Raw genomic sequence first — 14847 nt, forward strand, 5'->3', positions numbered from 1 at the left:
TGCCTGCTCGATTCTTTCCCTAATTCCTTCATCCATTTTCAAGTCTCCAGAGACACTTAATTTAGAAACCTATGCTACAAGCTCTCCGTCAACTAAAGTACTATATATCTATTTTAATTTTTTTCTTTATCACCGTTTTTGTTTTCCAGCAGTCAAGTTAGTTCCTTTCTCATATCATTCCTACACATACTTCAATAATCAGACATTACTTTAATGTGCTTGAATGATATTTATTGATCCGTACATCCTAGTATACAGCGTCAAAATGCAGTGTTGTGATCAAACAACACGTGTTCGTTGTCCACGGATGCAGCTCTTCACTCAATTTCCAGGGAGAGCAGTTCGTCGCGAGCTGCAGCGTAGTCGCTGTAGATGTCTGGGCTGGAGTACTCCTGGAACAGCTGGTCGTAGCTCTGGTGGTAGTTGTACGCCAGCAACATGGCAGCTGCCGCTCTAGGGTACAGCGACTGCACAGAGAGAGATAACACGTCACTGTGACTTCGTCTGTCTCTGTTACTTACGTCTAATTTCACTCTCGACAAAAAGAAAGCTCTACGAAGCCAGAGTTAAAACTTCGAGCACATCTAATAAATGAGAGCAAAATTTGTGAATAGGATGTTGGAAGCCTTACAGAAAGAACGAACAGAATGGTAAAACTTTCACGTTTCAAGACTGCCCGTATCAGGAGAATAAATAGATTCTGATACAAAAAATTCACATTTACATAAATTGATAAGTAACACTAACTATAAGAAGCTCTTCTAGAATAAAACATTTAGTCGATCGGTCTTCTGAATGGTTTCATGCACCAGCCACATGTTTCTCTCAAATGCCAATTTCTTCATCTCAGAGTACCACCAAGATGGAACATCCCCAACATAATGTCGTATGGAGGTTGAACCAAAACTTGCACACACTGGGGAACCATGGCAATTTATTTTACACTAACACCACAAAAGGATATGCAACAAGAGATTGTCCTTTATATTTTCAGTAGAATGTGGACGTTGAAAATAGCTATAATCACACTATACCGACCATAAGAGTTTCGCAAAATCCGTAACTCAAAAAGCTGAGGAAGAAAGGTTCAAGTGCAGGGTTTTCCTATTCTTCATAGGGAATACGTCTTCCAAAGTAGATTGTAACCTGTCTAAATACGAATATAAAGTCAAAGTTATTTCTATATGGAAGGCATGTGTGTATGAGATCTCTCGTTAGTGTGGATGTTCCTATATCAGGTATACTTTACATACAGTTCTAGAACGTCGCAAGAGTTAACGATGACATACCCCTGTGATACACTGGCTGTGCTCGAGCACTTTATTCAGTCACGCCACGTTAGGGACGCAAGAATATCTAGATTTTCATAACTGTATAGCCCTTCTCGTATTTACTTATGGGGGAAGCGACTCAAATATTTTTCACGGGTGATTTAATAATCTTGATGATGATTTTAGTGCTGGTAAAACTGTGGAATCCAGCATTGACCGTAGTTAGCTCTCATACACAACTGTACTGCTACCCCTGCTACCGCAATTTGTGGCACTATATCCTCTACGAAAAACATACCTCTTGCAGCGGTGTAATACTTCTTCCCGTGCATTCACATGCAGATCGGTCGTCATATAACTGTATAAAGCTGACAGGTGCGGATTACTGTCACTCTTTATCGCTCGCTCAGAAGATGCTGAATGACTTACAGCAGAACCTTTGGCAAAGGAGAAAATTCGTTTACGATTGAATTCTCGCAATATTACGTAAAAAGAAGGAAGAACATTTTGGTGGAGGAACTGATGCAGCAACCAAACACTGACCGGAAAGTAAAGGCATGATGACTTCAATCCACAGGACATCGGGGTGGCCTGCATGAACAGCGTGTAGCTAAACCTGCATTATTCTTGTAGAAATAATAAACAGCTAATTCTGTTGCAAAATGGAGGTTTATTTAAACCTGTCTGACATGGGTTTAAATAAACCTTATATTTTGCAGCTGATTGTTCTTTATTTTTTCCTCAATAAAATTTAATCCCACGGTTGCCGCTCCATTCTTATAAAACATTTATAACCAGTAATGGTGTAAAACCCTAAGAAACTCGTTCGCTTGGCAGGCTCAGAAAGTGCGAACTAGATGAAATCGCGAAAGGTCTACAACAGCTTATGCCCGTATCGAAATAAATCCAAAGAGACCAAGAGTGAAATTAGTGGAGATCGATTCTACTGTCGACACAGTCTTCAAGACCGGTAAACACTGAATAAGTAAACAGATGCTTTCCTCATTTCCTTAACATTAACTGGTGTTCAGATTCGATCTTTACAATGAATTTGGATCCATCTAACAACGTTAGTTACTATGACCGATTTCTATTAACTCCCAATCATAATGCTCAGTACGCCACTTGGGCCGAACAGGGCAGTAGATGAAACCTGATACAGCGACTAGAAAATCGTACAAGAGGTAAAACTGTTCAAGAATTCATTAAGTCGAAGACCTGTAATACAAATAAAGCGGTCACACAAAACAATACAACGCAGTATAATCGTTCATCTTCCAGACACCACACATGGAAGATGTGTGTAATCTTGAGTCTCCCCACTGTAAGTCCTCACCGTCACCCGGCTTTCCTCCATGACAGCCGGCAGCTCGGCAGTGGCGTTTGAGATGCCGATGTAAGCAAAGTCGAGGATCCAGCCGTGCAGCCGCTGCAGGTCAGGTGCCACTGTCTCCGGCAGGTGGACGAACGCCTCGTCCAGAGTCCAAATGCCACTGTCCCTCTGCTGTCCAGCACCTGTTCTCAAGTTTCCCTGTGAACCATATCCACACATTGGTGAGTTAACGCCGTTTAATTCTGGTGTTTAATTCCGGCAGAAAAATCATAAGGGTACACAACAGAATCTTACTTGTGAATTGAAGTGTTTCGTGGATCTCAAGCCCCCCTTGACAGCAGAAGAGAAGTTGCGGTAGGCTGTGGCCAGCACTAGCAGGGTGTTGTCGAATGAATCATTGACTCCACTCTGGATGTTGATAACAGTGTATTCTATGCCCTCCTGCGCGTTGAGAATCTGCCTGTAAGTCCCCCGGGCTGCATTTTCTGTCTGGAAGCCGATTCCGGCTGTCATGCTGGCAAGGTAAGAAGACACAGCGGCTATCATCATCTCCTTCATGGCTGTACCATTCACAGAGTAGTATGATATGCTGGGAGCTGGGATCACCCGTGTCGCATTCACGAAAGCTCCCTCCATTGAAGCTGCGTCCCCTGTGGACAAGACCATACTCTCTGTATGCAATGTAGGTTTCACGCCTTGTCGATTTCGTTCAGAATTAGCGGTCGCCAGATTTACTTATAGGTGAAGTATTCACATACAGATAAACAAAGGATGGTTCAGACATCTATCCTCCACGTGATAGATACACTTGCTGATCTCTGAGCAAGGTATGTAGATGATAGTAGGTTGCACATGCCTACAGTCACTTTTTATTAGACCAAAAAAACTTGATCAAGCATTATTAATAACTTAAAATTCCCACCTCTTCCTATGAATTCTCTTCTTGACATTCCTCTCATTGCTTTTCCTCTACTTATCTATCAGTGACATTTGTCTCATCTTAAGTGTCAGTAATATTCAACACAATGCTGTTCCACTCAATGTGCTGCCTACCTAGACTCCCAACGGCACACTCTCTTTGACTCCGATTCACGCTTTTTTTCCTTTCTTTCTTCTTTATTTTGAACAACGCAATAGTGTTCCAATCCTGAAACTTGGATTAGTAGGACTGCAATGTCCGATGAATCCACCTCTCCTAAAGAACCTGCAAGTCTGATAAAAATGATAAGCTTACAGTGGGCGGTGACTGAGGCAGGGTGCTGTGTATTAGCACACGACGTCATGACGTGAACACAACCAAGGAGAATCGATGTGTTGTCTCCATTAAAGTGAACCAATGCTAGAAAGCACTCTGGAAATTTCTCAAAGGAAACATTGTTTGCAAAAACAAAGGCACATATGGATAACTGCTGAGTGAGAGATAAATGTGCATTCATTAACAGTAGCGTCTTCTTTCAAATTCTCTCCCAGACATCCATCTTTATGTTTTGTTTGGTTCCACGAAATCTCTTAAGGCCAGCACCAGACATTTTTTCCCTCTACCAGTCTCCACTAATCCTTTCTTGTGCTACACCTTGAAGCCTCGTTTACTCGTCGTCGAAACGGTACGTTCCATCTTTTCATTCTTGTGTTTGTAACCTAACCACTTCCTCGGTATATGCCATATCACTACCTTCAATTAAAATTTTTGTTCGTAGCTATCGTTGTTGAGGCTCTCTTCTAGGACCCCTCTATAATAAGATGCTTCTAAAACTTTGTAAGTAATGTTGCGGTGGAGGGATAATTATTAGAATCATATTAGGCTCAAACGTTTCAATTTGTGCCCCATTCTACGCTGCTGATGAGGTGAATGCATTGAATAGCGTATGTCACAATGTTACCCTACAGCATAGATTAACTGAATGGTGAGTCGAACGTGACGTCATAACTAAATATAAATGGCAAAGTGCAGTTTGCTTCTGGATAGAGCTTACCCAGGGAGACGGTAAGGCAGACGGCTGCAACGACAACAGCAAACGTGGTCTTCATGTTGAGGCTGTAGGTCTCCAAATGTGCCTCTCGCTAGTCTTCATTTCCTATATATAGGACCCGCCATTCTATAGCGTGATAGTGTGAACGTCACAAATGTTTTCATTAAATTAGTGAAATCGTTTAGTTATCTCTCCCTCGGAGTATGAAATGACTTAAGGTTAGATAAAATTACTTGCTCTTCATTTTTTTTATCTTGATAACAGTAGTGCCGATATACGGATGGCTATCATCAAACTTTATCTGAATTGCCAAATGGAGAAATAATTCTTATGTTATCTGACAGACGTATGCTATGAATGAATTTTAAACTCAATAACAAGGATTAGCAACTTGTTTGTAAAATATAGAGACACTGACGCATATACAGTGAATGTCGTCAGTCGGCTTGTTTGATTATGTAAGAAGTCTAGACTTGCTCTGAAAGGGATCGCTCGAGTTTTCCCAATAAAAAATTGACCATTCGCCTATCCTATCACAATTCTGACGTGCTCGTTTCTTTTCATATTGCTTCTCAGCGTAACGATTCGGTATTTAGTCGAGGTGGTTGTGTCAAGCAGCCCGCTACTAAAGCTGTGTTCAAAAGCTACAGGATTGTTTTACCTTCGCATCCTCATTAACTTATGTTTTTACAGACTGGTCAAGTTTCCATACATCACACCAACTACAAATTTTGTCTAAGTCACCGTATCTTCTTACAGTCACTCGACGACGGCAAATTTCCGTGCTCTACAGCGTCATTAGCAAACAGTTGTAAATTGCTGTTCACACTGTCCTTCAGACCAGTTGTGTATATGAACAATAAGAGTGGTCTTATCTCACTTTCCTGGGGCCTCCTGGCCATACCCTCGATTCTGCTGTTTCATTTTGTAACACTCCCCATAGTATTTGATCAAACTTCCAATCTCAAAAGCTGTGTAGGGAGTTGTAGCTTTGTTCATCAGTGGATATATTTGTCATACGATTCACGTATACAGTGATTGAACACTTTAAAAGTCTGGACAGCTCAGGTAAACGACGTGCCTTTATAGCAGTAAACATCCCCGCATTTATGTGAAGTAGTACTTCACGGAAATCACGGAAATCATGGAAATTATAAATCGCGGGTACCTGATGGAGATTAGAGCCTCCACGCTCCCGAACGTGAGACCAGTCTCTTTAAATCAGAGCAATCGCTCACCTTATCCCTAGTATACAGAAGCATTTTGTTTCCACATTCTTGCAGAGAAGTTATTTCATAATGTAAGAAGTTAGTGCTACACTGTTCTTCTATTTCAAACGTCCATACTCACCAAACGTGTTTATATGGGTAACTGATGAGTAAATGTACTTACAGTCTGTGGCTAAAAGATATGTTTTGAACAGATCTTCATAGTGATCCCAACAGCAGATTTTAGGGTTTTTTGTTATGAAATTTCTTTGTAATTTGACAATTCAATTTAAGTATTGTGCATTTGCCCCAATAATATACTGCTCGACTACACTTAACATAAGTATGGAATGAAGAGGTAATGACTGTTAGACACTGATCACTCGGCTTTAAGAAAAAAACAGGCAGAACGCAACTGTTTACATGTGTATTTGTGTATTTACGATGTTCATTTGAGAATCAATAATCATTATGAAATGTGTCACAGTGATTTATTTACAGTACGTGTGTTGTGTGGAATTCAGCAACATAGACGAGCTAGAAAACCACATGGACCACACCAAAACAAATCCCCATCTGCTGAACCTTGTTTAAGAAAACATAGCTACTCTGATCATATAAAAATGCAAGCACTTTAGCGTATTTTTATTAATGAAACAACTTATGAAGTGGCAGTAAATATTCAAATGTTCTTGTGCTGAGTCGAGCAAACGACATGATGTTGGTCCAAGCACCTATGTAATATATATATATATATATTAGCCATCTGAAGATGGGCATGGTAGCACAACACTGGTTGTGGCACAAACATAAAACATTTAAAAATATTTGTGGTTGGTTGCGCCCTACATCAATCATCATTAACGGCTAAAGAGTTCAGAAGTTACAACATGCGTAAAATAACATTGCAATTGTCAAGTCAGCATTGCAAACGGTTTATACATTTAAGAACCGAAAAGTGAGAATTATGAAAATAGTACATGTTGCGAAGTTGAACGAGACCTATATCACTTTTAATGTAATCTCCAACTACATTAAGGCTAACATTAAGAGCCAGAGTAAATCTGCACAGATTCTCAAATCTTAGTATGAAATAATGTGGTTAAAAACTGAAATCTGGTCCTGTACATGGGGAAAGACATACTAAACAAGTAAATATAAAATCCGAATCTGGAACTCAGGAACCAGATGCATCCTGCAGCCATCATGCACATCTTACACAACATTAATTGACAAATAACGAAAAACAGTTAATTATATCCATGAAACATCAAAAGAAAATTCAGTCAGTTACTTCAAAATTAACATCTTATCCTACTGACACCCCACCTCCCCAATCACCACAGAATATGCGTTTTATGATATAGCAGCAGAGTCTGCCAGCATTCTACTTGATGGAGCTGAACTTGTTTACTAAATAAAGGTCTCAGACATAACACTGTAGCAAAACGTAACGACAGAAACATCGACGAATTAGTTTTCAGAACAAAACTTGCATGAGACATTGCCAAACTAAGACAAAGTTAACAAAATACTTTAAGTTCAAAAGCCAGTAAAATCACTGCTAGAAATCTACAATCAACACATAGGTCTGGGAAAACAAATTCAGAAATACTCGCTACCATTAATTAAAAAACTTACATATAGCAAAACCCTTGTTATTAAGGCAGATAAAAGTAATGCTGCAATAGTTATTTATGAAGAAGATGTCATCGACAAAATCTTAAAATTCTTTCTTCAAAACAACATGAAAGAACTGAAGACTGATCCCACACCTAATTATCAAGTTCTGTTTTGGAAATTATTTAAAAATTTCAACAAGCCTATATCAGATCCTGACGTATAACATAATTCAGTCATGAACCTTGCCCCTCCCAAACTAAGATCTCAATAAAAGAATCATAAACCTCAGTGTCCACACCTGATTGTCAATTCAAGGAACATCCTGCACCATATATCCCTAAGACATTAGCAGTTTTTACATATTTGAAGACAATTTCTCTATTAAAAATCCCCAAAAGTTTATTAATGATGTAAGTTATGTGCACATACCAGACAGTGCCAGATTTGCATCTATGGACATTGGAAAGCTGTGCACAAATTCACTTGTTCATGAAACTATTGAAATAATTAAATGCAAATTAATAAAAAAAGCAGCCTTGGAAGGTAGATATATACAAACTCATAGCAATGTTAAAATTAATTCTAGCACATAACTACTTCTCATTCAATAAGAATATCTGTATGCAGCCAAATGGCCTTGCAATGGGAATTAGTCTTGAAGGACTTTCAGCTGTAATTTACAGTAACGATATGGAAAATAAATTTTCAGGTTCAATGCTCATTTTCAAAATAATCTGATTTTTTACGAAATGCACGTTGATGCCACAATCATATTTTTAGTGGTGATGTAGATGAAGGGGAATTATTTGCAAATGCCACAAGTAACATGCATCACAAAATCAAATTCACTGCTGATCATCGGGCAGAAAAGAGTATTAATTTTATTTGTCTTAGAACAAAAAGACTGATTCAAATGTGTGCCTTTCAAATTTACAGAAAACCAAACACCACAGATGGAATGACAAACAAATCCTTGTGCCGTCCTACACAGCCAAAATCCTGCTCATTATACTGAGATATTAAACAGTATAGTTAAATATCACCTCAGTTCATCCGCCAACGAGAAAAAAATCAATATCATCAAAACTGTAGCTAAATGTAATGACTATAAACCACAAATAATTGACCACATGTATAATAAAATTAGATAATAAATCGTCTGCAGTAAATTCACAGCCAGCAGCAGAAAAGGAAATATCTGCTTTCATTCCATTACTAGGCACAATGTCATTACAATTTCCGACCTTTTTGCAAATGACAAGAGGTCACCAAAATCACTAGCCTAGGCTCAGAAACATCAGGAATTTACAAGATTATTTGTGAGAATTGACCCACCTTTTAACTTGGACAGATTGGCAGAAGCTTGAGTACAAGATATTGAGAACACACGGATGCCTTTATGCTAAAGAATTTAAAATAAACAGGCAATTACCACTCACATAAATAAGGTTGAAGACTATCATAAATGACAACTTATAGATATTGCCTTCCACTAACAAAGGTAAGAAAATCGACCTCTTAGAGAAACTACAAGTATGTGTTCACACCCTCAGCTCACCCTAGTACATTCTTAATGAGCAGCTGGAGGTAGGCAACAAACATTTTGTAAATAATTTCCTTGAGCTGTTCACAGAAATCAAAATTACACCACTAAGCTGTCTCACCACTGCAGTTTGAGACACCAATGTACAATTGTATAAATATAAACTAGCATGATGTGCAAATGTTACTCTCGTGCAACACTCCAACTTTTTGATTTTGTGTTTTCTAAAATTAACTTATAAACTGGAATGATATCAAATACATGTACAAACAAATGTATGTACATATATATCTATTAATAATATCCAATCAGTTGACTTTAAAGTATTTTGTCAATAATTTCCACTGACAGTAAAAAAAAAGGTTTACAAAAAAAAATGTCCTACCATTTTAATATTAAGTTTCCTCTAAGAGTGCAAACATTATTATGTGATGAACATGTTACATTTTGCACATTGCAAACATCATCTACACTGTTTTTACATCCTTGGTCAATATTTAGGGAACGATGTCTTTCTGTCTTTGCTTAATAATAATTTTTGCAATGTAAATAAAACTTCAAGTGTACAGCATATATTTGACGATCAGCACTCGTTTTAATAATATTCTGAAATGTACTGTGCAGAATTAAAAAAATATGTACAACGAGGTAGAAGACCACATGGACCACAACAAAACAAATCTCCATCTACTTGCATTTATGTAAGAGAACACAACTATTTTGAATCATACATAAGAATGCAAGTAATTTCGAATATTTTTACTAACGAAACAACTGATAAAGTGCCACTAAATATTCAAATATTCTTGTGCAGTGTGAAGCAGACGACACGCCGTTGGTCAAAACATATATGTGCAGCGAAAAATAATAGGCATCTAAAGATGGGTATGGTTTTCCAAAACCAGTTATGTCACTAAACTAAAACATTTATAAAGTATTTTGTGGCAGGTTGCCATATCGTCCTTCTCTATCTGTCTCTGTTCTTTCTCCTTTTTTCAATGGAGGGTATCAGTCTGTTATGTTTGGAATCGTGGATGAAAATATTTATGAGTTGTGACATTGCGCATATTTCGCACATTTCTAGCGGTTGCTAAATATCGTCAATGTTTCTACGCTGGCGAATACTTCTGACTAAAGGTACTAGACTGGATTATATAACAGTCTACTTGTGTTCTCAACGCACACGGCTAGCTCAAAAATACTCGTGGTTTATTTAAAACTGTAGAAGCTAATGTCTATTCCAGAGAGAGACTCAATGTTATTACCTGCATAGCTGTGCTACTATTCTCGATGTTACTTAAATTTCCTGTTAAACATTGGCGTTTCATTTCGTTAATTTTCATTTGAATAAAATAAGCAAGGCTGTGTCTCATATTATTATCCATAATTTCTGCATTCGTCGTGTATATTTAATGAAAACCTCTCAATTTCTTTTCTTGATAGCAAAATATATCATGTATTTCTTTTGTTATGTTGTGCGTGATTCCTGAAAATCATGGGATTAATTATACTTGGCGTAATCGCTGCCAGTGCTCCGTTACAAAAAGAGAAAGGCACATGGCCAACGATAAAACTCACATTCTTGCCATAAATAACTATTTCTTTTGAATTATATTGACATGGGAAGAGAGGTAAAAAATGAGATCAAAAGAACGAATAATTTTTATGCATATATTGTGAAAATTAACAAAATCGTGAGTTCAGGAGAAACCTCATGCAAAAGCATTTGATTGGTTCGAGACCTGACACCAGAGTGATCATTTTATTCATACAAGTCTTTACCCCACAATTATTTAGAAATTCCTTGAATGATATACTCAAAGTCTTTTGTAGTTTTAGTATTTACTATATTATTGTACTGTTATATTATTGTTATATTACTATTTATTATTAATACTTTTATATTCAAAATACGTAGCAATTGATTTTAATCTCGTTCCAGAATCGTATTTCTTCCTTGATAGCACATTTACATACATAAACACACTTTCTTTTATTCGTTATTGACTAGGGATTTTATAAAGCCACCTAGGATACAGTACATTGCGTCATTCATCACTTATTAGTAGAAATTTCGTGTTTGGTATGTAGGGTATAGAGGAGCCATTTAATTGTAAAAATAACTGTGTCAGTTTGATTATTCAAAGTAAAATTCATGCAATTTGTTTTCTTTATGTACAATGTACCTTTATTGCACGTTGACACAACTTCCTTGAGGGTTTCATTTGCATTTCATTTAATGAGTTTTCTTGTTTATTCAGTGTTATACTATCTCCTGGTAGCCACGTTAATGATAAAAACGGTCTATTGGTCTTATGTTACAGGTAAAGTCATTTATTAGAAACAGTACTACTCATAAAATTTTATCATGAGGGCCTCCTGTATTACTGAGTTATCATTGTGACAAGTGTTTTGATTAACTTTTAGCCACATTTAAGGTCTTTTATATCTCTGTTCTTGTCCTTACCTCCTAGTGGTTATGCAATTCTTTTGCTAGAGATTCTACTTTATTGCACATAATCCTGTGATCAACAGTATCAGTTACCTTGACAGATCTAAGAACATGCCTGTCACACATTGAATGTTGTCACGAATATCAAAAATTATGCTTTGGTCTGTTTTCCTGAGTTTTCCCTTCAATTCACATCTGCCAATGTTAAGAGTGTTGGAAAATTTCCTTACAGTACCGTAGTTTGGATTCCAGATTAAAGTGTGGTCCTCGAAATACCTGGCTTGAAACCATGAGAACTCTTCATTCATTTATATTTGACTTTCTTTTTATTCTGTGGTGAGAAGAGGAGTAGTTCACATATACGCTGCAGAGATGTTGGAGCAATATTTGCGGCTGTCTGGATATGACTTATTTTATGTCTTCTCTTGCCTACCTTTTTCAAGTCTTGAAGAACGTAGCGAAAGTTTGTGTACTGAACAAAAAGGAAAGTAGAGTGACAGACTTGAAGGGACCACAATTGTAGAAAGAAGACACTAAGGAGTGAAGCATGTACCTCATGAAATATTTGACAACTAGTGGAACCATTTTTTCGTCTTCAACGCTAGCTTCTGAACTGCTTAGGCCATCTGATGATGTTACGTCTGAACTGCCAGGCAGAGGCCGCGGAAACATGTATTTGGAGAAATTCAGTGATAGATACGCTTCCATTGGAAATTCCAGAGAACCAAGGACATTGTCGTCAAAGAACTAGGGCCGCGGCCCATTGTGCTTCTCCTACAGACAGTGTCCACTCATCTTTCAGTTATCTTCCTCAGCACACGTTATGAAATGTCCCCTTAGAAAAATTATACACGATTGTGCTTAAACTGACACACAGTAATTTTAGCGCAACGCAATCTGACTTTCAAAAATGCCTACGAAAGAATGGCCCTGACTAACAATAACCTATACGTTTCACAAATCACTTACCTCACAAAAATCTTCGTTACTCAAGCTACTGCAGTACAGCGAGCGTCACTACTGCCAGCTAAATAAAAGATTCAAACTACTGAAGGCACTAACTACTGATAGGCATAGTTAGCAAATGAAAGATTTTAATACAGAACAAACAATGTATTTACCTTAATAGTCATAATATATATATCAGTTCGTGACACCAATTCTTACAAATTTCAAAACTCCGCCACTCTCTCCCCACGTCCACAACTGCTGGCGACTCACCTCCAACTGCGCAACGCTACGCGCTGTTAGCATCCAGCTGCCGCTGCCCAACACTACAATGGCAGACAACAATGCAAAACAGCCACAGACTGCACACAGCACAGCCAGTGATTTTTATACAGAGCGCTACTTACTGAATTATTAAGACACCTGCAAACACTATCAGTCCCTACTTCTCACATATTGTCCATATACTATGACCAACAGAAACGTGTGCAGTGAAATGTAATTTACAAGTTACTTAATTTGATGAACTGGTGTCAATTACAATTTTATAACATAAGAATACAATAACGAAGGTACAAAATACATCTTTAAAGAACATAACAATACAGATAACATTTGCAGTAGTACAGGCTTCACAAAAGAATCGAAATAGCAAATACATCAGTGTTACAAAAATTATAAGTACATACATAAAAGATCAGAATAACTTTTGAAACATCAACTTCACACATGAGCATTAGAACAAAACAGAATAAATAATGTGTAAACATCTTTATGAAGTAAATAACATGTTATTAATGCAAATTATATTTGAGGATAACAGTATTCCTCATAATAGTGAATGTAGCTTAGTATTAGAAGAGAAAAAATTCTATGAAACAGTACACAGAGACAGGAAGAAAACAAATACACAATGGTACACAAACATATAGTGGGATACACAAAAGGAAAGGACAGGGTTTGTTTTCAGGGTAACATTTGGTACTGCAGTTCAACCCTAAACTTCATTCTGTAGATCTTTCGTCGTATCTCAACATTTGTTTCCTCCAAAAAAATCCTATCCAAGCATACTTTCTGTATTCTGTTCACATCCTCTTTCAAAAATAGTTTTTCTCCACTGTACACTACTTTTTTGGCCAAACCATTTTCTTATAGCTTCTCAATGCTTTTCTTCCAATTCATCATAGTTAGTTTCTTATATAGTCTACCCCCTCTTAAGCTAACTTAAATCTACTGAGCTCAGATGCTAAACTAAGGGACGAGGCAAAGCAGCACAAAAGAAATTAATACAAACAGCAATGTCCCAAAAAAATGGGAATTGGTAAAGCAATTGCAATATTACAACTAATATAAGGCGCTGTGCAGCAAACAAGAAAAACAAATCCCTAGTAAAACTGGCTTAACAGAGTAATACAAAGTCAAATTCAGTAACATTACGCCTGGCACACAGCAGCAGCAAATGCAATAGCTTATAACTAAACATGACAAAGCTCAAGCAGAAAAAATATTACTGTAAAGACAACAAAGCAGAAAAGGGAAATGTCTATTCACATATTAATATCTATGTCATTAAAGTGGTGCACCACAAGAAGTTATCCTACCATAAAAATTACCAAGTACTTGAAAAGAAAATTATGTATGCAGTTCCTGTGAAGGGAAGTCTTTTTGTGCTCCTTCGTTTTTTTAAGTACATCGTAAAGTTATTATTTACTGCATCTGTAGGCATAAAATAATTATATTAGTACATCTATTAAATTGTATTTTAACCAGTGCTGCAGTGCAGATAGAAACTACATATCAAACAAAATGAGTAAATAAATATATAAAGCAATCCATATAGCATTTCTCTCAACTAGCAAGACAATAGCCGTATAGTGTTTCTCATCGTTTCATTAGGCATTTTAGTAAATATCATAAATTAAGAGCTCCACAGTATAATCATATGTTTTCAAGTTTGAGCATGTCGTATTTGCGATGCTTTCTACAAAGGAATGAATGTCAGTAGCGAGGATAATGGCCTCTTTTTTTTTACCTGTGTCTCTGAAAGGCACACACTAATGGCTTTCTTTTTGTCAGGTGGTTGTCGCGCAGCTGGGTGCCCACGACGCATTACGTGCAGGTGGTCACTTAACTGTGTTATCGAAATATTTACGACACCAGTTTCCGCTACAGTGGCAGTCTCATATAAAAAAAATTCACAGTTCAAGTATTTGCGTTACACATCAGTAGAAACAAAATCCTATTGATATAACAGTGTCCAAAAATTTTCGTCGGCATTGTAATACATTCACGCATTTACATACATTTCATAACTCTTAAAGTACGATTCTTGGTTTCCAACAACCTTTTTCACAAACCAGAGTCCCTAACCACTACTCATTATTTCTTACCTTATTCGTCGACACTTCTTCAATATTCCATCATAACAGATAAGTAGCATAATCAAATAACTTATATAGCATCAGCTTATTGATCATAAACATACCGCAACACCGTAAC

The 14847-nt window shown here is 37.2% G+C and overlaps 1 protein-coding gene across 1 annotated transcript; it reads right to left on the minus strand.

Moving 5' to 3' along the window:
• Positions 1-209: 209 nt before the first annotated feature.
• Positions 210-4660, minus strand: LOC126266734 (uncharacterized). The gene is made up of 4 exons (XM_049971220.1): positions 4578-4660; positions 2899-3254; positions 2608-2802; positions 210-467 (listed from the first exon to the last, which is right to left on the minus strand). Exons 1-4 carry the CDS (start codon positions 4630-4632, stop codon positions 318-320), a joined length of 756 nt encoding a protein of 251 aa, XP_049827177.1. The 5' UTR covers positions 4633-4660; the 3' UTR covers positions 210-317.
• Between the last annotated feature and the right edge of the window lie 10187 nt (positions 4661-14847).

The sequence above is a fragment of the Schistocerca gregaria genome, chromosome 4, assembly GCF_023897955.1.
Source record: "Schistocerca gregaria isolate iqSchGreg1 chromosome 4, iqSchGreg1.2, whole genome shotgun sequence".
In the NCBI taxonomy this organism is placed as follows: Eukaryota; Metazoa; Arthropoda; class Insecta; order Orthoptera; family Acrididae; genus Schistocerca; species Schistocerca gregaria.